Here is a 25908-nt window from a genome sequence, read left to right as displayed (position 1 = left end):
ATGTGAGGTGAGAGGAGGGACGAGTACACGTAGTGCAACACGGCAGTGTGACAATGCTCACGGGAGACGTGGTGGAATTACTTCTTAAGGAGTTGTAGAGCTTGGAGACCTCAAGGGTTATGAGCTCGGCCATTGGAAAGATCCTCAAAACGACAATTACAATTCACCAGCCAGGTAATCTCTTGTTGGATGTGTTTCAAGGAGAGTTAGGGTGAGCCATAACAAAGACTACCTGTTCACAATGCTCTGGTAGCACAAATGTGTCCCTTTGGTTTGTCCATATCTTTGTAGAGTCTACTTGAACAAATCCGCTCTTATCTCTGTGCATGATTGCTTGTGGTCCTTGAGTCACTACCTTGAACCACTTCACATAAAAAATGAACATAGAAAACTTTTTGAACCCAACCTTGTTAATGTCTTGTATCGTTCCACAGTCAAGCATGCCAACTTCACTACTTAGGTCACTTACACTTGAACGACTTTCTTGCATGAAATTCGCCTTGACACCACAATCAAATGTTATTCACTTCTTATCTATTTGCTCCACTCGAAAGTGACCGTGTGACCAAAGTGCACCAAATTTGTGATACTGCAAGCAAAAAAAGATCATGAAATTGTATCAAATTTGCGATACTGTAAAGCAAAAGAAGATCATGAAATTATATCAAGAACCAAAACTTATACAATACTATGTCTTATGGTTTCTTGTGTACATATAAAAAGTCACTTACATGGTAATCACAACCATGTGCAAGCTCCTCCTCCTCCTCCTCCTCCTCCTCCTTGCTTATAACCTCACCATTATGTTTTGCTTGTTGTATGGTTTGTGAAGCCATATATTAGAAGGAAATTTTAGAATTTGAGCGAGTGAATTTGGGTATGGCAATGCTCTGGTTGTTTGACTCTTCATAAAATTCAAACGATCTTGGTCTCTTTCCCTCTTTGCTAGGTTATACCTCTCGATCCATTTCTCCATAGCACATGAGTGAGGATGCAAAATTTATTAATCTTGTCTTGAAATACCATATCCATTGTTCTCTAAAGGCCTTTTCCTTGAGGCTCTTCCCCAACAACGAGCTGATCATCCTCTTCTTATGTCCACAATCATGGTATATCTAGGTCTGACGTACTAACAAATTATATTATGTATACAAGAGATTCTTGAACAAGCCATCCCATTGCCATACTGCCCTCAAGGCGAGCTTTTTGACAAACAAAACCTTTTAGTGTCTTCATAAATCTCTCGAGAAAAACATCCATCTGTTATGAACAACACCTACTATAGCAACCTCGTCAACCACATGAACAAGTAGGTGCAATTAAATGGTCAGGAAACTTGTTGGAAAGAATTTCTCTACCATTGTAATTGCTTCAAAAATGGAGTTTAGATGAGCTACTTCTAATGTATTTCTTCTAATCTCCTTCTTTGATATCCAACGTACCATTGCACTAATCTCCTTCTTTGATATCCAACGTACCATTGCACTAATCTCTTTCTTTGATCTCCAGCGTACCATTGCACTAATATTCTTCTTTGATATCCATCGTACCACTACATGAATCTTGTATATTGTCATTCTTATGTCCTTGGTGAGGCAATCCTTAATGGCTATTAGCAGAACAAACTGTAAGATTTTGTGCCAGTCACATGAAGACTTCAAGCCACTGAGCTCTTCATCCTTTGTGAATGCTCCCTTTAAGCAATGCAGACAACCACCCAGTGGGAGTACAAAACTCACTGAATGCAATTCTTTACACACCACTTCTCTTCTTTGATTAAGACCCAAGGTGCTCTAGGGAGAATCACCTTCTTATCAGGTCTAATCCGTACCCATAAGTGTTGCATGCAATCCACCTCTTGTAGATCATCCCTTTGTGCCTTGCCCTCTTTAGCAGCTGTGATGGTTTTCCAAAGCATATCAGCTATGTTCTTGAAAATGTACATAGGGTCAAGAAGATGATTGACTAGAAGATCACTCCAATATGGGAGTAGATGGAAGATGGATAGCTTCTTCATTCCAAGGGGTGAACAACTTGGATCCACTTCCCATGCCCTCCTCCAATCACTTGGCTTTAACACATGAGGAAGTCTCCCTAGAAATCTCTCTCGCAACTCATGGTTGTCGGGGAGATACTTTTTGTGGCCCTCTTAGACAACGTTCCTCAAAGTTTTTGAATAGCGGGTCTCTAATCTAGGCCCATATATAGGGCATGCATTATAACAAAATATTGAAAGCCCTACCAAACATACTAATCATTGTGATGAGATATGCAAATAATACAAAAATACTGAAATCGTGAAATTAAATCAAATCAAGAAATCTTAGAATATTACTAAAGCACTCTCCACCATAGCTCGGCCAATCATGCATGGTCCACATAAGTATTCCTCATATTGTTGTAGCCCTTTCTCCAAATCGCTTAGATGCATCATGAACTTGGATACCATCCCATAACATACAAAGCTTGTCAATTAATGGAGCCAAGTAAACATCCATGTTCTTAACCTTGTACTTCCCTGGAACTATCGTGGAAAGTAAAAGGTGCCCCTTCTTTATTGCTAACCATGGTGGTAGGTTATAGTTCACTAGGCAAACAAGCCATGTACTCCATGATGAACTTCGTAAGCCAAATGGATTGACTCCATCCATTGCTAGTCCGAGACAAATATGACAAGGCTTTTTCCCAAAGTCCACCCACTTCTCTTAGATATGCCTCCATGATGGGAAATCAGCCGGGCACACGCATAATGTCATATGTGGATTTGGTGTTTCGATTCAAGATGTAATGGATTTGCATCTGAACATTGTTTGAATATGTGGAATGATGGGGGAGTGTCGTAAGACTTTAGCAGGGACCCTTTTTCCTTGGCACATCTTGCCTATATCTCGATGAAGCACACTGTGGACACTCGTGAAGAGTGGCATACTTATGCCGAAAGAGAATACAATTATTCAGACAAGCATGGGGTGTGTTATAGTTCATCCCTATGGAGTGCAACATTGATTTTGCTGATGGACGGTCCGAAGGCATCTCATTGTCTTCTGGTAGAATTTGATCCTTCAATAACCTGTATGATATAATAAAACAAATAGTAAAGGAGAAAGACAAGACATTCATGCCAGCATGTGAAACATAGAGAGGTGAAGGGACACATTCCCCATAAGTTTTGAAACGCTCATATCAGACCACCCATATATTGATTGTAAGTTCAATATTGAGAGGCAAGTGCAGAGAACTGAAACATGTGCTCCATGGTAAAGTGGTAGAAGGGAAAGCTTACTGTAAGATTCTTCCCCACACAAGATATCCAGTATCTTCCCTTGTAATCAATTCCCTCTTCAGAATAATAAAAGATCCTGTTTCTACCTATTTTGGCTTAGAGAGAGAAAATGTTCTAGAGAGAGATTATTCAGATTTGAGATATTTTTGGATGAAAAAGTATCTCTTCTTATTAAAATAAATTCCCTCAAAATAGAAGTTCAAAAAGATTTTCAGAAGGTGCATTAGAAATAAATTATAATCTGTTCAAAAGGCCTTATCCTAAGGGTCCAGATTTTCTGAAAATTTTAAATTAAGGTTCTAAGGGACCAATCAGATTCATCCAAATGTATGGAGGAGATAAATTGAAGAAGTAAAGAAAATCCCCCCCAAAAATGAGTAAATACTCACATAAGATGAAGAGTGGACTAAGGACCAAAGGAAATACTAAAAAAATAAATTTTTGACACCTCAGAGTGGGGATTCCCCCTCATGAAGGAGGTGCCTATTTCACATGTGTGGTGGAGTTTTAAATTCTTAAATATTGAGATATTTCATCTCTCCTCTCTCCTGATTCAAGTCTAGTTCCAAAAAGTAAGCTAAACTGACCCAAAAATGGTCAAAAATTAAACAAACTGATCTGGAAAATTCTAGAGTCAATTTGTTTGGTTAGAAGCTCACTTTTTCCTATAAATAGAATCCTCCCCTTTGTAGAAGCTTAATAGTTTTTTTTGCACTATTACTCTACTCCACCCAAAGCTAAAAATAGTGAATTTATTGATAATTCATTAGTTTTTGACCTTTTCCTCTTCATCAAAAGAATTGGTGACCACTCTTGTTGCAAACAAGAGTAGATCCCTCAAACCATCAAGCCAAAGGAAAGCTCACAGAAATTCAAGCAAGCTAGAAATCCTACTTTTTCTTTATTCCTTTTAATGGTTTTCTAATTTTTATTTTCTTTAAAATGAAAAAATGATGTTATGCCTTGTTGGAAAGGCATTCCCCCTCTCTTCATTCTTAAATTCAGCCTTTCTTTATCCTAGATAAGTAATCAAATTGTTAGAATTAAACTTTTCATATTGTTTCTCTTTTAAAAGTGGAATTTGATTAGTTTAGAATGCTTTAAACCATTTGGGATAATTTTTAAGTAACTTGAGGATAGAAAAAATTAAAAAATGGTCAGCCATACAAAGGAGGTTATGGTAAAATTTTCTTAAATTTTGTGAAATAAGTTTTATCTTTTATTATTCAAAAAGAGTAATCCCCACCATTTGTGTATTCTAAAAGTGTTATTTTCATTCTAGGCATAGAAAAATGCATAGTAAAAATATTTTTATTATAAAAGTATTCTTTCTATTAAAATTTAAATTCTATGCATAGAAAGATGCATATTGGTTATTTTTTTATTATAAAAGAGTGATTTTCATTAGATTTAAATTCTATGCATAGAAAGATGCATATTGGTTATTTTTTATTATTATAAAAGAGTGATTTTCATTAGATTTAAATTTTATGCATAGAAAGATGCATATTAGAAATAAATTTTTTTATTTTAAAAGTGTTACTTTTATCAATACTGATTTTTATGCATAAAATGATGCATAAAAGAATTTTTTTATTATAAAAGTGTTACTTTCATCAATCTTGATTTTTATGCATAAAATGATGCATAAAAGAATTTTTTTTAATTATAAAAGTGTTACTTTCATCAATATTGATTTTTATGCATAAAATGATGCATAAAAGAATTTTTTTAATTATAAAAGTGTTACTTTCACCAATATTGATTTTTATGCATAAAATGATGCATAAAAGAATTTTCTTATTATAAAAGTGTTCCTTTCACCAATATTGATTTTTATGCATAAAATGATGCATAAAAGAATTTTTTATTATAAAAGTGTTACTTTCACCAATATTGATTTTTATGCATAAAATGATGCATAAAAGAATTTTTTTTATTACAAAAGCGTTACTTTCATCAAAATTGATTTTTTACCTAAATAGATGCATAAAAGGATTTTCTTTTATATAAAAGTGTTATTTCCATAGAAGTTGGATTTTATGCATAAATAGATGCATACAGAATTTTTATATCAAAATAAGAGTTCTCTTTAATCATATGTTTAAATCCCATGAATATTGGTAAATGAATAAGTAAATACTCTGTGAGAGAAAATTCTATCGTTTCATATTCTCTAGGATGGTAATGAGAAAATTCAAAAAAACTATCGAAGTCGAAATTTTAGATAAATGATTAATTTATTCCTCATAGGAATTCATGATTAGTTTTAAATTCAGTTAAGCAAAATACTCAATGATTGAAATTCAGTAAAGTAGTAATTGAAATATTATCCTTCGAGAAAGTTAGTTCAGGGAGAACCTTTCCAAACTCAAATCCTGAATCGGACTATGACCAAGACTTAATCTCCTTCGTCAGTTTCAAGAAAAGACGATGTGACCAGTTCAAGAAAATTTCACTCAAATCACCCACCGAATCTGAAATCAAGCTAAGACCCTTGATTCTGATCTAAGGATCAAGGTTACAAAATTCAAGAAATTTTGTTGGAATTTTAGACCTGTGATCTAGAAGTATTGGGATACGGATTTAAGATATACCCACTGTATTCAAAAGAAAATCAAAACTGAAAACTTGCATAGAAACCCTGTTTTCTTAAAGGACTGTCTTACGCCAGAATGCTAGAGGGAGCATTTGGTATATGTGTTTTTCTAAGGGAAGTTCGGTTGTAACAGTTGGCAGGGAGTGTTCAAAGGACGGCTCACGCGCGGCAAAAACCTGCCCAGGTCTTGACCAGCCTGGGTATGGTGAAAAATGGTGTGCTTCCGGTACGATGGGTGAGGGCCAACGAAGCAGTCCCTGAGTGAAGTGCCAGGACACCTAAGGAGGATCCTGCAGGGTTCTGACCAGGTGATGCACGGGCTCGCGGTGCTTAGGACACCCATGCATATGTCGTGGAAGATATATATATATGTATGATGACAAGAAAATTATTGTAATCTGTAACTGGATCTCGTTGCTGACCTGCTGGTCTCAACGGAGAGTCCAGAGTGATACTGTTTTGTGAGAAACAAGGATTGAATAGAAATTTTAAGTTATGACATCTGTAACCAATAATTATTTGTCAATGGATTGTTTTAAAAGTTAAAGTTTAAAGAGGAGTGTGTGCGTATCTATATTCTAAAGTAAAAGTTAAGAAAGGCATTCAATTATGGGTGGGTGAGTACTTGTCTGGTTCTACCAATTCCAGTGGTTGGGCAGTGGCCCATGGGCCGGATGGGGTTGGAATCAGTAGAGTTTTAATAATAAAATTGATTAATAGGAATATGTTTAGAACTCGAGTAGTTAAATAAAAGCCTGAAGACTTCTCTAATGAATAGATCAATGGTTGTGCCAGATTCAATTAGGAAAAAAAGCGTTGATCCCTTTAAGTTAAGTCTGTAATAGTTTACCTTCTATCTGGTTTATTCAGAAGAAGGTTAGTTCAGTATCTTGACCTCCTTAGAAAAATTCGTTAAGAAATTCAAAATGGTGAAATCGTCCCCGTTTTCCGGGCATAGAAAATTTTTTCGGTTTTGGTTTTCGGAATGACCACCAGCTTAGTCTCGTGCCCAGACATTCGAGGGCGAGGCCTCGAGTGGGAAACCCTACACCGCGCATGAGGGAGCTGCTTCCGCTGTGCTGCCAGCTACCGGGAATCCGGTGTGCGGAGGGGGCAGTGGGATCCTACAGTTGGTATCAAAGCGCTGTTGTAAATTTACGTAACAGCAACAGAAATTGCTTAAAATTTTAAAGTAAATCTGGGAAATAATGTTTTCACTTGTTAATATTATGTTGAATGAACTTCAAAAATTAAAAACTCATAAATTGAATTGGAAATTTATAGATGGATACCTCGAATCTATCTGGCATTCCTGAACTCTCCCAAAGTCAGGATATGATAGCCTTTACATTCGAGCACCTCATCAACTCTACTACAACCCGAGTAAGCAGAGTGAGACTCGCACGTCATTTTGAGAGTCTTTACTTTCCTGATCCTATTGAGCGACGTCGATATATGTGGTTCTTTGGAGGACGATGTATTAATGTCAGTACCAATCAGCGTGAGAGGCTGAGGCAAAATATTTCCTTAGCCATGATTCTGATAAGGCTAGGGCTTCTTCAGCACGTTCAACTCTTTGATCATTCACCCAGGAACTTCAGAATTTCATGCCGAGTTTTTAGGCTTCTTAGCCACTTTATCCCTAGAAGTAGAATTACAACACCTCTTTCTGTAATGAATCGTGTGTACCATGGTATGTCTCCTTCACAGTTTCGCTTCTTTATGCGTACGCGATTGAGGCATTGATGACTTTGGGAGCCGTGATGTTCTATATCGAAAACTTTTGATAATAAACGATGTTTTGCAAAAAAATCCAAATTTTTTTCATGATTGTGAATATGGTTGAAAAAATTATCAGAGTAAATCTTGTTTCATGAAGTATGATGAAATAATTATCTATTTAAAGAATAAATCGCAAAAATTAAATAATCATAAATCTGTTGTCAAAGTTAAGTTGATAAAAATCTCGTTTTGTCAAAATCATAAGGTGCGCGGCCCGTGCAAGGCAACCGGATCCTCTAATCAATGACGAAGAGTTAGATCCGGATGTTTGAAAAGCCCTGCACAGATCCCAACATGGTCCCAAGGGTGAAGGGGAGCAGTTAGGTGAAGTAGTGGAGAAGTAGATTGAGGCTATGGAAAAAAACTTTGATGTAACTGGCTACAATGAGAGAAGCAAGATGGCTCTCGCGCGCCAGGTTAAAGATTGTAGAAACGGCCAGGGTCGCTTGGAGGAATCACTGCAAGACTAACCGTCTCGACCGGAATACCTAGACCTGGACCGATCTTAAAGCTTACCTCAGAACGAGGTTTTGTCCTCCGGGCTTCCTTGAAACTAAAATGAATGAGTTCTTGGAACTAAAGCAGGATAGCCGGACAATTGAAGAGTACCATCAAGCTTTTGCCCTTCTCAAATATTCCCCGCAATTGGATGAAGAGCAGCTGATGGCCAGATTCATTCGAGGAATGAACGAGCCATTGGACACCTTAGTGAAGAATGCCAAACCTGTCTCAATGGCCGAAGCTATAAGAATGGCAAAGGACTTTGCCAAAGCCTTTGTAGTTAAGGTCCCGCCAAAGCCTGCACCCTCTAACTTTAAAAGATTCCAAACTCCGAGAAGTACTTCAAACTTTCCTCCCCCAAAAAGAGACAGCAAGGCCCAAATCAGAATCAAGATACTAGGAAATTCAGAAGTGAAGGAAGACCCTTCCCACAGAACACTTTCTCAAGAGCCCCACCTCTTTCAAGGATTCAGAGGGATGAGCTGAGAAGTGAGAACTGGTGTTTTGGATGTCAAGGTTTTGGTCACCAGCTGAAAGACTCCTGCTATGTCAAGGGGACAGGGAAGTCAAGGACCAAGAGTGCAGAAACTGGCCCCTTCCTATCAGTCAAATCAGGGTCCATCCTGTCAAAATCAGGGCAATCCCAAGAGAACTCCAGCTCAGCCATCTGCCTCTGTCTAGTGTAGCCTCAGAACTCCTTCCCAGAACTAGGGCAACCAAAGAGAAAGAGTTCCGCCTATCGGATTGCAGCAGCCAGAGCAGTCACAATAGCAGAAGTAGTGGAAGAGGAAAGAGGACAGATTTATGCAGCAACTGAAAACTAAGGGCCAAAGCGCCAATTCTCCATCATCCATACTCCAGCGCATGAGGGAGCTGCTTCCGCTACCAGCTATTGGGAATCCGCGGAGGGGGCAGTGGGATCCTACACTTACGTAGCTCTTTCTCCTCTCGAGAAGCATGCTCCATATGTCATCGATATCTTCTACTTCTTGGTCCATTACATGCTCCAAATCATGATCGTCTACTCCATGGCTTGTGTTGTGCAGGGCATCTATCATGTCGTCCATGTCATGTTCTAGAACTTGATCGGAGTCCATCAAAGCTTTCTTGGGTTCCAATCCCATTGAGGTTTCCTCAGCCCTTACTCTTTTGCTGTGCTCAGGTTGGATATCCACATGATCAACTAATTCATTGTTTTCTAGGCAAACATTGAGGCCAGAAGTAGATGTTGCAAGTGCTCCATTGGAAATACACCCCATTTTTTGAAATGCTTTGCAAATTCTTTGACGTCGATGGGCGACTTGGTACTTGCAATAACTGCATGGGCACAGTGTTTTCTCCTCTAAATTGACAAAATTTGAAAGTTTCATAGCACTCACACAGGCTCCGTGTATGTTGAATATGCATGTGAATTTGGGTTTAAATGAGGGGGAGGTGGAGCTTCTTTTATAGTTCATGTATGGCCTAGTAGTATATTCTAATTTTTTATGGAAAGGTGTCGGGCTGCCAAAAAATTCAAAATTTGAATGAGAACTTGCATAAAAAAGGGAACTAAAGTGGGCATCAAAATAATTGGCAAGACACCCACATATAGTCCCAATCTCTCCACTATGCCTACACCACATGCAATGTCCCTGAGCCAATTTTGTCATTTCGTCTCACAAATAAGCCCTAAGCAAAGGGCTATGGCTCAAGCCTACTTTGGAGGAGGCGCTGGCACTTCTGCACATCCATCACAAGCCCACCACCACACAGGCCATGCCATAACACTTCACGGCATGTCACACAAACCCCACCCATGGCTCACTCGACTACTTCCAGTCATAGAAGATGAGATCGCTCGATGGGTTGTTGCCGTGGTGGGTGACTCCTTAGATGCTTCTTCCCCTCAACGCCGCGAGCGCCCACCCATTGCCAGTTGTGAGGGGACACCACGCTCGCACTATCCCTCCACTTCAACACAAACCCCTCTACCCCCAATCCGGCTCGTTTTCTCGATACCAAGTAGTGGATAGAAATGTGGTCCTGGATGATGTTGGCAACGAGATGAAGTCTCAAATCTGTGAGTTATGCCATATAGTCTTTGCCCCACGACTACATGACTACATCGCATAAACTTGATAGTGCAAAGAAGGAATGATTTGTGAATCAAATCAAGAATGAGTTTATGCCAGCACCACCAGGTAGTGATGAAGAGGTCAGGTCCATCCTAGATGGACCTCTTCACATGATGACAGAAGACAGGGCGACAAAAGCCTTGGAATTGTACACAAGAGATTTGGGAAGAGGAGTGTAGAAAGCACAATGCAAATCCCAAAGGTATACATAACAGGAGGAGGCTGCAGAGCAAGCGAAGTGAATGGAGAGCATAGGGAGCTGCCATTGTCATGGTTTGTCCATCCATCCTTCTGTTCGTTAATTGGGGATGCCTAATTACCACTATGTTCAAAGCATGGCACTTGGGTGATTCCAAATATTCCATGTGTAGGACATATGAAATTAGGGATAGCTGGAACTAAGTGTGGATTTATTACTTATGTGCTGTCTCGTGGACTTGTGGCATGTGTTACTAACTCGTAGTGTGTTTGAATGGACAACCTTGTAGGTTGGTGAGATTGATGTGATGGCGGCGATATGGTGCGAGCTATTACCGGGATGGTTCTCATTTTGATATTTTTGTCGTACTATCTACGAGGTTTTGTATTTGGCTGCCCATTTTGATGTATTCGGGCGTAGACCTATTGAGCCGCCCACTTTTGTTATATTGGGTGTGGATTTATTTATTTACATGTGAATTAGCCCTTGGGGTTCTTTTTGTAAATATCCTTTAGTGTTTAGATAGGAACACTTTAGCTAAGCTTGTGTTAAAAGCAACCCCCATTTTTGTAAAGGGCAAGCCCATGCATAAGCATGCATCTATTTTTGGCTTATGGGCTATTTTTTATTAATAAAGCATAAATACTCAAGAAGTGGAAGGAAGCCGACACTTCTTGAGGGGGGATAGATTGCAGCCAATGATTCTCTCTTGTGTTTTTATGCTCTCTTGTGTTTTTATGCTATGTTATGTTTTTATGATATTTATTAATTTTTTGGCTATGGTAATTTAATTGAAAAGATGAACCAGTTGGTATTTGGTTGGACGGTGTGTCTCCCCATGATCCTTGTGGTTTCAGTGGTATCAGAGCAAAATTTTAGTGGTGTGTCTCCCCATGATCCTTGTGGTTTCAAAGGTATCAGAGCAAAGGGGGGGAGAGAAGGTGAAATATATTGAGAAAAATCAAAGGGAAGAAAGCTTGCAAAAGAAAGAGAGAAGGTACGAGCAATTCTCTAGTTTCTGAGAACGAAGAAAAATTTAGAAAAATCTCAAGGGAATTGAAGGGAATTGGAGGCTTGGTTGAAACTCTTCTTGAAGGTCACATCAAGGAAACAACCAATAGATTGAAGCTTTATCCAAAGCATTGGTTAAGCATTAACAAAAAGCTTAAGACAAAGCTTAAGCTTAGCTTAAAGCTCTCAACACACGGCTGCGCGATTCTCGCCCATCAGGTCAACCTGAAAATTGCAAAAACGGTGCCTCATGCTTGGGAGATTGGTTTAAAATTCTGCAATCTGATCAAACATCTGTTCTGTCAGCAGATGCATCCGGCATGTTCTCTTGCGCATAATTTCTATACCCTTTCTAAGAGGTTTCGTGGAGATCCAAGCTTTTGAATTTGCAAAACGGTGGAGAGAGCTCTGTAAGAAATCAAAGGTGGAGAAAAATTACATATTGGCTTTACTCCAAAAGGTCTAAAAAGATAAGAGATTTATACGCAAAGCTTCTTCAAGCCAAAACTTCATCAAAATCAGCCCGAAATATTTTCAGTTTCTTATTTTGGTTCGGCTCAAAAAATTATAGCAATTCAAAGTTGCGAGATTTTCAAATTTGGTCATTTTACGCCTTCCCGAAGCTTAAATTCACTCTCCATTCTCAATATATTTTCTACCGGACGACTTTCCGACGCTTCGAGACTACTTCAAGCACTTTGGTGATTGCATTGGATGGCCACACCGCTCTTCTAATCGCCACGGGATTCAAGATCTTCAAAATCATTACCCCACGAGTGAAAAATCATATAAGTATTTTTAACTTTTTCTTATCTTTATTTCTTTTTAGCATTCATGGCTGATCTACCTGCACTTCTATCTATTCAAGAGCAACTCACAGCTTTACAAGCACAACTGGTCAATGAATGAATTCATAGACTTGTATTAGAAGATCATTGAAATCATGTAAGAGGCATAAGCATGACACTGAAGGCGATAGTGATGAAGATTCTATTCTTCGAACCGTGAAAGCAATGTTAGATGCTCAAACGGCTCGAAAAGAATCTTGCATTAGTCGCAAAGCTTTTTCTTTTTAGAATTTTGATGGAAAGAAGGATACGCGCACTCTTTTGGCTTGGATTAGCCAATTCGATGACTATTTGTCGGGAGAGAAATTTTTCAAGAAAGATAAGATCAAATGTGGTGCGAATTACTTGATTCAAAATGTTGCTTTATGGTGGAATGCTACCAAGAATAGTAGGCATAAACCTCGTACTTGGGAGGATTTTTAGCACGAAATTAAGAGACATTTTCTACCTCCTTTAGTACAAGGCTAAAGCCCGACAACATTGGGAAGATCTTTCCAATGATATGTTACATCATATAGTTTTGAGGTACTATGGATAGAGTTATCCATGATCCCCCTTTTAACTCTTAGGCAATTGAAAGGAGAGGATGTCTAAACCTATATAGAAAAATTTTGGAATGATCTCATTCAAATGCAATCTATAGAAAAAGTGCATGAAAAGCATCTTAAAAGAAAGTTCATCTCAAGATTGGATCCAAAGATTAGCGAAGGTTAATATGTTTCGTCCTCACACTCTTTCCTCTGCTAAATCTCTTGCTCAAAATTGTGCTAAATCTCTTGCTCTAAATTGTGAAAAGAAAAATGGTGTGCCCAGTTTCCAATAGGAGAACCATACTTCTAAATTCTCCAAAGATTCATCTTCTAGTGGTTTTGATAGGCATTCTTCATTCAAGCAACCTTTTAACAAGGGTCAAGATCAAAGAAGCCATGAATTCAACAACAACACAACAAAGCAAAGATTGGCAACAATAGCAATGGAGCGAGTGGAGAACCAAAGAAGACATATGTTCCATATTCATTCACACGAGTTGAAAAAGCAAGCAATGTTCGATGTTACACTTGCCATCAGAGGGGACACTATGCTAAATAAGTGTCCAAATGACCCCAACAACAACAAGAAGCCAATGGCACGGCTTAACATGGTGGATGGAGATGAAGAACCCCTCGAGTGATATATAGATGATTGGAAGCATATTAAATATCCACTACACTTTATTAAATCCTTTTTTACATTTAAAAAACAATGTTCATCTTGAAACAAGCATTATAAGGTCTCAAAAAAGAGATCTACAAGCTATTTGCATAGTCATACTTCCACTTTTGGCATATTTGAACATGTATTTAGTGTTTTTATGGCCCATTAGAGCCCAACATATCATACCCATTGCCTTTGACATTCATCTAAAAGATATAATCTCAAATGGAACATCGTAAAACACTCAAAATAACCTTTGAATGTGCATGCATACAATAATTCAGAAGCTTTTTTTAAAGATAAATACTATTATAGAAAGTGTTAATCATCGATGATAAACCAAATTGATAATCCTAGATGATAAAAAAACTCCACAAGGATCTCCATTTGGAATTTAGAAAGCAACTTGAGAAATTTTTATCCTAACATTAAATTTTCGAGAGTACAAGAATCTTAAAAGAAGCATCCACTTCCACTCATGCAAAAGTAACAATCATGGTCTAGTATGTGTCTGCATCCTCAAAAGCATGACCATATTGCAAAGTCATTTTAAGACCACAAATTTTGAGTCAGCTATGCTCGTAAATGCAAGAAAAGAAGTGGATTTAAATGCCACAACAATCAAATATTATCATGATTAAAATGGTTTGCAACAATTAGCATAAGCATGGCTTTTGCAAACCTTAGTCCTCATTTTCTTATGATGTTGCAAGTCAAGAATGATAATTTCCTTACATCTTCAAATATGGTTGGGGGTTAACTCCTGTCATATTTGATGAGTTTAACTCTCTACTTAAAATGAGAACATACAATTATAGAGTGTCGTTTAGTGGTGACCATGCCTTCTCCATAAAAAATAATAAGAGAAGGGTAAGGATTCTAGTTCTTCTTATATAAGAAGGAAAATGGAAAATGTTTCTAACGCACTAAGAAGGGGTATATTGCTAAAGAGTTCAAGGACAAGCAAGATAACACAAAAAAATTATAATAAAAAGGAATCTAGTAATGTTTAATAATGCTATAGAAATTGAGTTGTTTATGGCCATTAACCAGGTTTGTAGCCGAACGACTAATATAATAGCACAAGATGATAGCTAAATTATCAATAATGGGGCCTCTAGGCACATGACTAGTTATAAGAATTAATATTTCTTCGTTAAGCCTAGGGAGATGTTATCATAATAGAATGCCCTATCAAAGGCACATGTACTATCTCTTTCATGTTAAAAGAGGGTTTTGCAAATAGTTTGCCAAATGTTCCCTAAGTACTCTGGCCTGTGGGTTTGTTTTGTTCAGTATGAAACCCTTATGTTTTATAGCAAATGACAAGGTCTTTGTTAACCACACTTGATGATTTTACTTGTATGATCTCTTAGCATTTTTAACCCAATGTAGAGACTAACAAATCATGGCTTGGACATTTAATGTGCATTTTAATGTGCATTGAGTCTTGAGATTCTTGTAAAAATGTAGATAGGCAACAAAGTTGAGTGCTTGCCACCACTTTTTAAAACATAGGATGCATATGAAGTATTATTTTAAGCATCTTCAAGTTGTATTTTTATCATAATCTTATAATTAACATTATACTTTATGATTTGAGGTATACTAAATTTTATCAAACTACTTTTAAGAATGATCCTATTTAGACTTAGTGAACTTTCATAAGGATTGTTGTAGCTTGAGCTAGCATGTTTAACATTCATAATACCCATGAGAATTGGGCAATTAGAACAAATAATTATCATTAAGTGGGTGTGTTTATGAAGGAAACACCAGTTTGAGTGTTAGTGGTAATACATTGAATCATGTAGTGGGCCGCAATAATGGAGAAACAATGGTTGAGGCAAAAGGTATTATCCAAAATACATGTTTTCACTTTTATAAGGACTTGATATATCATATATTTGCTTTTTTAGTTTTTAGTTACCTATAATTTCTTTTGAACTACGTCAAATATCTATTTAGGTGATATGCACCTTTTTGATAGTAACACATTTCTAATTTTTAGAAAAAAGGGAATTTATTGAAAGCTCCAAACCTGTATAAAAAAGCTACTAATAGATTGAAGTTTATCCCTCAAAAGAGGAAAAAAGAGGGCATTCTTACTTGTGCATCTTGGAAAAGTAGAACATTTAGCGCCATGTTCTTTAGGTTTCAAGAATAACAAATAGTGGTATTAGAATGGTTATAGTAGCTTGAAAACCAAGACTAGAACCCCTTAGTATTAAAAAAGTAAGTTAGTTTCAACTTTCAAAACAATTGGATCATCCTTTATTTGTTTCTATATATTGACAAGGTTTAAATTTAGCTATTACACTCTTTATTGCACACTTAGCTTGGAGTGGAGATGAGGGGAGTGGTGCTTTAAGATATTTAGGCGACAAATAAGATATGCCAAATTTAAGTTTAGATTTCAAGAAAAGGTGCTCTGTGCTCTGAGAGAGAGAGAGAGAGAGAGAGAGAGAGAGAGAGAGAGAGAGAGAGAGAACTTTTTCCTACAAATGGAAAATTTTATCAAACTTCATAGACCCTATGATAAAAGGTTGATCATAAGGCCAAAAAAAGAAAACCTTAATAACTAGACGTAATTAATTATAACCTCGATTTGACCATCTAAGGAGGTCAAAATTGTCATTTCTCTTACAAATGAGCTGATAATAAAAAAGCTGTGTGGGGCCAACCATGAGCTAGTGTAGTAGAAAGGTTGGAAATTGAGTCCCGAGGTTGAGGGTTCGATTCTCCCGTGCAAACGATGACACCCATGGGTGTGTGGGTGTTGATATTGTTCTTTGGGTCTCAAGAATAACAAACAGTGCTATCAGAATGGTTATAGTGGCTTGAAAACCAAGACAAAAAACCCCTTAGTATTAAAAAAACAAGTTAGTTTCAACTTTCAAACAATTGGATCATCCTTTATTTATTTCTATATATTGAGATGGTTTTATTTTAACCAACACACTCTTTATATCCACACTTAGCTTGGAGTGGAGATGAGGAGAGCAGCGCTTTAAGATATTTAGGCAACAAATAAGAGACAATTTAGGTAACAAATAAGATATAAGAGAATTTAGGTAACAAAGAAGATATACTGACTTTATTAAGTTTGAACTTCTTTTTGTATTTAAGTTTAGATTTCAAGAAAACGTGCCCTGTGCTAAGAGAGAGAAAGAGAGATTTGAGCAAGAAACTTTTTCCTACAAATGGAAAATTTTATCAGACTTCACAGACCTTATGATAAAAGGTGGGTCATAGGGGCGAAAAAAGAAAACCTTTGTAACTAGACATAATTAATTGTAACCATCTAGGGAGGCCAAAATTGTCATCTCTCTTACAAATGAGCAGAAGAAGTATGTGAGCTAGTGCAGTGAAAGAGTTGGAAATGGAGTCGCGAGGTCGAGGGTTCGATTCTCCATGTGCCACCGTTGGCACACATGTGTGTTGATGTTGTTCTTTCAAGTTTCCAGCTTAAAAAAAAAAAGAAGTGAGTGGCACACGTGTTGATGTTGTTTCTTTCAAATTTCCAGCTTAAAAAAAAAGTGAGAGTATTGTGTTTCTCTTCCATGCACCTGCTCGCACTTAGCACCAGTGGTGCAGGGGGCTGTTAATGGCCTCACAGGCGATTCTGCCCCATTCAGTTCTTTGGCACTCTGCAGCATCAACCGGCACCTGCCTGTCTCTCCGAAGGTCAAAGGCTACTCGCCGATCAAGTCTGCTGCAACGGCCTCACAGGAACCAGCTTATAATAACCAGCATACGGTAAGTAATAAGCATAGATAGCGTGGTTTTGCAAGTCTAACCTGCAATTATGTACCTTCATACATCAGTGTACCAGTAGAGAGAAGATGGATTGTTTTGAAGCACCATGGAAAGATTCATTTGACACTCTCCTGTCAAATAGTTTGCTTGAAGGCAAGGGTGGTGGGATGGATGAGAAGATGGTCTTGTAGGCTTCACAAAGTGGTGACTTGGTGGGGCTATTTTGATCGCGAGCATACATTTGAGGATGGCAAAACCTGAATGGCCTTTGTGCTTGTTGTTTAATCACAAACACTAGAGAAGAAATTATTTTTGGGGTATATGCAGATTTTATGATACGCATTATTCCTCATCATGACTACTGAGGGTGGACATAAGGAAATCAGAGTAGAAAGACCATTGCGAGCCCTCATTAGGAGGACAAGGGTCGAGTGATCTATAAGGATAATTACAGTTTTAATAGGGTAGATTAGGTGTATCCAAGGATGGATCAATCAATGCCTAAAGGTGACAAGCCTCTGAGAATGACCAGATTTGAATCAGAAGCTAGTTCAAGTGCTGTTGGGAATTGTTGATGGACACCTGGGGATGTATGTTAGGGCTTGAAGCAGGGAAAATTCAGCAAGACAATCGGCCAGTCTGATAATGGGCAGATTTTGGGCAAGTAGTGGGCAGCGGTGGGTGCTCCCAAAAGTGGTTGATACGGCCATGTGTGTGAAATCCCCTTAAAAGGATTAAACTAGTCACGACGTGGGCAGAGTCGATTGGTTATAATCTGTACATAAATTGCTTTAAAGTATTGTTGCAAGCATTATATTCGGAGAAGGTTTGTTACTAACTTATATAACAATAAATTTGAGATATATCACAATCTTAGAATGTAAATCAAATGAAAGCACACAAAATCAACTCCTACAAAATGGCAAACATGACTTGATGGGTCAAAATGATCCATCACCCCTAGAAATCATATGGGTTAGCAGTTGCACTACTTGAATTTGAAATAGTTCTAGCATAAATCTTTTGAATGGTATGAACTGTCATAAGTACAGGTAGATTTTAACCGTTAAATCAACAAGAAAGTTGTGCATTCAAATAACCACACTATGAAAAAATGGCAGATTGTTGTGAAGGCGGCTATTTGTTATACAGTTATCTTTTTTGTTTCCCCTCGTTTTTTGATCCTTATCAAACGATCCTGGATGGAACCCTGGGTGTAGGGATTAAGTTGTCAAAATCTTGTTAGTTTTCAGACTGGAGAGAACATGACTGGTGTCCTGCTCTGATCCTAAGGGCATCCCCCCGCGTGTTGTCTTCTAGAAACGGCTTGTGGGTGGGAGAGGGGGCTTTCAAAAGCTCTCTTATATTAAATCTGGAGCATGGGACCCATGCGTCGGAGTTCCAAGTATAAAGACAGGCAAGTTCACTTGATGGTCGGGATGAGTTCTAGGATCAACCAAGTTTCCTTCATGGTTCAGATGAGTTCCAGAACTATTGGTTAGCAGAGACTATGGACAGGATGTGTTCCATGTTCATTTGTTCGAGGTTATTAGATGTGATGTGTTCACAGTTCTACTTTGAGTTTGGAGCCAAACAGATTTTCTTTTGCTCTTTATAGTGGCATTATGTTTTCTGAAGACAACAAGTTGACATGTGCATTTTCTGAGGTGTACTCAGTACTAGCCATGCTGAGGTGTCCATGGTCGCACCTTCGTCATGAGTTTTCTTCCGACTTTTTTGCACACTTCAAGATGCAGAGGGGGTGTTAAAATATTGCATCTTCTTTTGCTGTCGTGGAGGTCCTGTCGGCCTGTTTTCTACAGCCGACTTGCTTCATGCACAAGTATATAAGAGTTGCTCTCTTTTATTCATTCAATCATCTTACACTGCCCTATTTGCTGGCTCTTGTACTCTGTAACCTCAAGCTAATAAAACTCTTGTTCTTGCTTGCAATCTTTCTCTCTCTCATGTTTATTTACTTCCGCTTGTGCACATTCTTTCATGCCACACCCTTCGGGCTGTCCATCGGATGGTCCTCACTAGGGCTCAGGCAACCCGTCTCGCCGCCGAAGCCGTTGCAGTTCGAGATATGGCGGAGTGTGGTGACGACAATGACCGACAAGGTCGTGATGTAGATGATGATATGGACGGGCTGCCCAACCTATAGATGATGACGAAGACCGTGCTGAACCACCCAATGAGTTGTAGCAGGTCTGGTCTCAAATGCTGACGATGCTTCTCCCGTTCGAGCGAATGATGGAGAAGTTGACTTCCTGGATGGATGTCATCTAGACGAAGGCTGTAGCAGTGCCCTCTCCTTCTAGTTTGAGAGGTTCAGTGGGCGGCCCTTGCAAACTAATCTCTTGTTCAGTTCAGCTTATCATCCTTAGACAGATGGTCAGACTACATTATATTCAATCAAGATTAGCATCATGGGAAGATTATTTGCCTTTAGTGGAGTTTGCCTACAATAATTCTTTCCATTCGGCAATCGGAATGACTTCTTTTCAAGCAACGTATGGTCATACACCAGTTATGTTGACAAATTTTGTTTTGCAACATAAAGTGGTATTAGCTGACCAGTTAGTTTAAGAAATGCATGACATTATTCTTCAAATTCTTGATCAGATGATTCGAGTTTAAGAGAAATATGAGAAGAATGCAAACAAGAGTAGAAGACATGTAGAGGTCAATGAAGGTGATCTGTTCTACTATAAGTTGCGCCTCATCGGTATAAGATAGTAAAGTCAGTATTTTCGAAATTCAGGCCTAGATTCTATGGTCCTTTTTGGATTTTGAAGAAGAATTCAGAAGTGAGTTATAAGTTGGAACTTCCTCCTTCTTGGGGAAAGATTCATCTGACCTTTCATATTTCTTGGCTTAAAGAAGTATGTTCAAGGAGATTCGCCTATACTAGATGTTTCCTCCTATGTTCTTGAAATTGAAGATGAACATTTTATATTAATTCTTGAGGAGATTCTAGATGTTCGATAGAAAGAAACTTGGTAAAAGCTTACTACAGAGTTTCTTGTTAAGTGGAAAGATATGGATGAGTCAGATTCTACATGGTGATGAAGATTTGCAGAATTACCCAGAGCTTCTCCAAGATTTCTTTGACAAACGGCAGTTCATTATTTAGCTATGGGTCTTATTTTAATGGGAGAGAATGTCACGATTTGTGACTAATATTATTATTATTCATTAAGTGAAGAGTTGTGCCTTCTCAAGTGGTCACCAGTCAAGGGACACACCACTTCACAAAGGACACGACTATTAGTCTAAAGACACACCTATTCATGAAAGGGCATGATCCTGCATAGGGACATGACTCTTCGATTGTAACTCTTCAGCCCCTATTTAAAGAGGGCACCCGTGTGTAATTCAATCAACTCAAGTTCTTAGGCTTAATCTTGCAAGTCTTGTCTCTCTAGTTCCTAATCATGTGATTAGAATAGTTAATAGAAGGATTAAGAGGTAGAAATCCTCACAACTGGGCATCCATGCCCTCCATGATGCTGGTGTTGATGATGATGATGCTGGTGAAGGTGAAGGTGAAGGTGAAGGTGAAGGTGAAGGTGAAGGTGAAGGTGAAGGTGATGGTGATGGTGATGATGATGATGCTGAGGCTGATGAAGATGATGCTGATTTTGCTATTGATGATGATGGTAATGGTACTAATGCTTATGCTATTGATTACCTTGACTAAGTCTTGCAGTCTAAAGGAATTTTTATATGGGGTATATCTTGGTGGTATGGGACGCCAAGATATGTAGCATGTAGAATTTCCCTAATGAGGCTATATTGTCCAAGGTGAAGCAGTAACTTAGAGGGTGGGAGGTATAGAAGCAGGGGCTAGAAAAAGTTAAAGGTCTTAAGTAGAATTGGGTGTGAGGGCAAAAGGACGAAAGGACCAGATGTACGAGAGATCAGAGCAAAACCACACAACATATATATATATATATATATATATATATATATATATATATATATATATATATATATATATATATATATATAATGGTGAGTGCAAATATGTACAAGAGCCCTCAGGTGTGAGGTGACTCTGAGTAGAAAGACAAGTGCAAAAGCGGAGATGATGTCGGAGCTGAAGCACGGTCGATGACGAAGGCTCGCGTCGATGTGAGGCAAAGCACTCCGAGTGGTGGTCGGTGTCGAAGGTTCGCGTTAGTGGGAAGCAGAGGCACTCCGAGGTGATAGTGGCAGCGGAAGATGAGGTGATGCAAGCTTTGATGACAAGGGTGCTGCTGTACCTGAGGTGGTCGATGAAGAGCAGAGAGGGCTGCCGTCCCGAGTGATGGTGGTGGTGGAGCAAGCTTTGATGACAAGGGTGCTGCAAGACCTGAAGGGTGCAGGTTTTGATGACAAGGGTGCTGTGTACTTGAAGTGGTGAGGAGCAGAGAGGGCTGCCGTCCCGAGTGGTGCAAGGAGTGGTGCAAGCTCTGGTGACATGGGTGCTGCGTACCTGAAGTAGAGAGGGCTGCCGTCATGAGTGGTGCAAGCTTTGGTGACACGGGTGCTGCGTACCTGAAGCAAAGAGTGGGCTGCCGTCCCGATGTAGCAGAGAGTGGGCTGCTGTCCCGATGGTGAGAGCTGAGGCAAAAACGCTGATATGCTTTATGTATAGCAGAGGGGGCTGCTGTCCCATGGGCTGTGGCAAAATGCGGAAGATGTGCTGATGTAAGCACTGATGTGAGCCCTGATGTATGCGCTGATGTAAGGCTGATACAAATGCTGATATAAGCCCTGATGAAAACGCTAATGTCCGTTGATGTAAAATGCAGATGAAGTGCTGATGCAGGCGTTGATCTATGCTGATGTAAAACGCAGATAACAGTGCAAAAGTAAGCTTGATGTAAGCGCCGATATAAGCCTGATGTAAGGCTGATGTGAGCCTGATGTGAGGCTGGCTGTAAAACGCTGATGAAAAGTATCTCAGATGATAAACGCTGAGGTAAGCCTGATGGTGTGCTGAAGTAAATGCTGATGTACACTTGATGATGAAATGCTTGATGTAGGCGCCCAGCAGATGATAGCAGAGGGCTGCTGTCCCACGGTGGCTTGTAGCAGAGGGTGGACTGCTGTCTTGGGTACTGGCCAGATGGTACCGGATATAACAATGAAGTGGTACACCAATGATAAAAGATAGGCAAGGCTATATATACTGAGGGGGGGGGGGGCGGGGGTGCTGGTCGGTCACCCTAAAAGGTGTAGGCCAGCAGCCAAGACAAAAAACCCCAAATAAAATATAAAATACCCAAAAAATCCCTTTTTAGGGATGGGAAAAATACAGTTTTCTTCACATTGGGGAGGTGAACTAGTTGAGTTTCGCTGAGAAGAGGACTAACTTTTGTGATTCCCTAAAAGGGCTATGTGAGACTGACATTGTGTAGGTCAATATTGGCAGTAGGTACAAGCAGGGAGCTCCATTTGATTAGACCACGACTCAAGGGTTATACCCTTTATTAGGGTGATTATTGGTCAGTACCTCTATTGGAACATGATGTTCCAGGTTGATAGGTCAAGGTATCGGAAAATGTTGAGACTAGGAGAGGATCCTTTAGCGCGCTTTGCTCTTACAGCACGATATCCAGGGATACATTATACTTGATTTTAGGGGTGGAGGAGCATTATTTCTCCAGAGATTCTGAGAATGAATGGGAGATTATACCCATGAATTGTTGGATTGCCATGAACCAGTAGAGGGCATGATGCTATGTAGCATGCAATAGGTTGATCTTCATAACGTGCAACAAAGCCTTCTTTATACCCGAGTTTATGCAATTCCACTTTACTTGAGAGAAGAGAGAGAGAGAGAGAAGATAGAGTCGACGCAGTATTGGGTCCCAACAATTACCCATTGAAGGGCCCCCTCTGCAAGCAGGAGTATTTGCTTATATTTCTTTGGAGAACTTTTACAATGAATATGAATGGTGATTGAGGACTACCAAACGCAAGGACGAAGTAGACCGAATGTAGGCTGATCCAGATGCTATCCAAGCTCCTTTGAATAGCTCTTCAATGACCACTATGCAAGCCCAAAACTGAGGGATGCACATATGCTGGCTGAATGCCGAAGAATCTCTTTGCGGAGGCCTTGGGAATTGCAGCACGCTAAGATGCTGACTGCTGAAAGTATGCACAAGGAAGCCGGAGGCTTTTGGCACACCAAACTGCTTGGAAACCTGTCGTAGACTGATTTGATAATGGGTGATTTATGCTGAATAGCATGCGCCTACTTATATATGAATATGTGTCGCTAGTCGGTTAGTATGGCTGTTGTCGGCCTGTTTTGATGGGACAAATAATGCTTTTTTTATTGCAATTAATGCTGCGCTTAACACTTTTGATGCCTCTTTCATGCTATTCGACTGGATGCTCCATGACTAGCTGCCCTAGCAAACTATGATGCTGGCCGACTGAGAATGTTTGCATCTCATGTTGGCCGTGATAAAGTTGCACAATGTGTAAGCAAAACATAGGCGAGAGGGAGAACAAAGGAGAGAGAGAGACATCAGACAATGAACATCATGTTATGTAACAAGAGGCTTTTACAATGGCAATACCAGCTAGCAGATGGTGTAGAACATGTGCCTATGAATAGGTTAGATGATAAACAAGTGAATATGGGAGGGACCCTTTTATAGTGTTGTGGGAGGTCGGCCGATTGCCCCTAGGAGTTGGCCGACTACTCCATGACCTACTAAAGAGGAGAATAAATTGATAAAACCCATAAATAGGCATTTCCCAAATACATTGAGATGCACAATTTCTAACACCCTCTTTTGCAACTCATAGTGTGCATCAAAAGTCTGAAGAAGATAAGTTGATGAAGATGCAACCATAGTTGTTTCCCTATAGGAGTGGCGCAACCTTCGCCAAAAATCTAAAAACGTCAAGGGTGACCCCATAAGCCTCCTAATGAGGTCTAAGAGTAGGGACTCTGTAGATGTGTCCTAGAACCAAGTGTTTGAGACTCTCTAGATATGTCCTAGAACCAAGTTTTTATGACTCTTTGGATGTGTCCTAGAACCAAGTGTTTAGGACTCTCTAGATGTGTCCTAGAGCCAAGTGTAACTAAAGAAGGGCATGCTTTTCATGGGGTTAAAAGCATCCTTCCACTCCACTCACCAGGGTCATCCCAATGCAGATATTAATAGGACATCCACCATATAACTAGAGACTCCAAGAATTTGTAATCATACCTTAGGGGATTCAATATAGAAGTGCTTGGCAAGAGTGAACAATTTGAAGCCTATGGTTGTCATAATTCATTAAATCATAATGATAATACATTCACATGGTCCCATGTCCCCGTGGGTCTGGTGGCAGCAATGCCAACTTTAATATTGATTTACCAATGACCATTCAACATTGAGCATTCTTGTTTTAAAAAACGCGTTCCCAAAAAAAATTTAAAAATATATATATTTTTTATTTTTTAAAATTTTTTGTATAAAAAACTGTCATAAAAAAATGCGTTCCAAAAATTGGGACGTAACAAGCACTTGGATGGTCATCATAAATAGCATTGTAAATAGTAACTAGAGCTAGCATTGGCATCATACAGAAGAAGTCCAATCAATGCATTGGCACAATGACCAATGCACCAATGTCGGATGAATAGGCAAGTGATGTCTTTAGCTGTGGCTGTTGCTTGCATGGGATCAACATGCATCTCCGGAGGTTTGACAGAAACTTAGTACAAAGGGCTTTATGTGAATATTTGCTCTTATGTGTGTGTGGAGTGCGTGTGTGAGAGCATATCTTGATAGAGTTCTACGCCCACTATTGGGCACTAATGACGTTAGTGGGGATGTCGTAGTATGTAGTCCATACTATGCATAATGGAGTTGATAGTTATATAGTCTTGTGGGTTGACTACCATGAGTATATAACATGCACGTTCCTAAAAGGTGAATTTGGTCATGTTCTTGGATTTATCTAGGTATATAATTTAGCTGTATTAGTGGACATGCAGATTTCACATTGTGAAGTTTTTGTCTGAGTTGCGGCCAGTTGATAGTTATATAGTCTTGTGGGTTGACTACCATGAGTACATAACATGCACGTTCCTAAAAGGTGAATTTGGTCATGTTCTTGGATTCATCTAGGTATATAAGTCAGCCGTATTAGTGGACATGCAGATTTCACATTGTGAAGTTTTTGTCCGAGTTGCGGCCAGTTGATATTGTGCTTATTCTTTCTATCTTTAGTAGTGCATTTGCCCTATCAACTACTTATTTGTTGTACTAATTCTTTCTATTTGCTACTTCCCTTAGTGCTAGGCTTCATTATGGTTGAGTCTACCCTGCATCTCCGTAGGTCTGACAGAAACTTAGTACGAAGGGCTTTGTGTGAATATATGCTCTTATGTGTGTGTGTGTGTGTGTGGAGTGTGTGTGAGCATATCTTGATACAGAGTTCTACACCCACTATTGGGCACTGAGGACGTTAGCAGGGATGTCGTAGTATCTAGTCCATACTTTGCATAATGGAGTTGATAGTTACATAGTCTTGTGGATTGACTACCATGAGTATGTAACATGCATGTTCCTAAAAGGTGATTTTAGGCATGTTCCTGGATTCATGTAGGT

General features: G+C 39.1%; 1 protein-coding gene across 1 annotated transcript in view; it reads left to right on the top strand.

The window, feature by feature from the left end:
* The first annotated feature begins 16953 nt into the window (after positions 1-16953).
* Positions 16954-25908, top strand: part of LOC147625735 (uncharacterized) — a 77792-nt gene continuing 68837 nt past the window's right edge. Inside the window, exon 1 of the mRNA XM_086817267.1 lies at positions 16954-17293. Within this exon, the coding sequence (XP_086673393.1) occupies positions 17142-17293 (152 nt within the window). The 5' untranslated portion in view covers positions 16954-17141. The remainder of the gene's footprint in view (positions 17294-25908) is intronic.

Source organism: Cibotium barometz, chromosome 23, assembly GCF_041138505.1.
Source record: "Cibotium barometz isolate CiBa-2024 chromosome 23, ASM4113850v1, whole genome shotgun sequence".
NCBI classification, from domain to species: domain Eukaryota; kingdom Viridiplantae; phylum Streptophyta; class Polypodiopsida; order Cyatheales; family Cibotiaceae; genus Cibotium; species Cibotium barometz.
The sequence above is the reverse complement of the archived record's forward strand: the minus strand, read 5'-3'. Positions and strand labels throughout refer to the sequence as shown.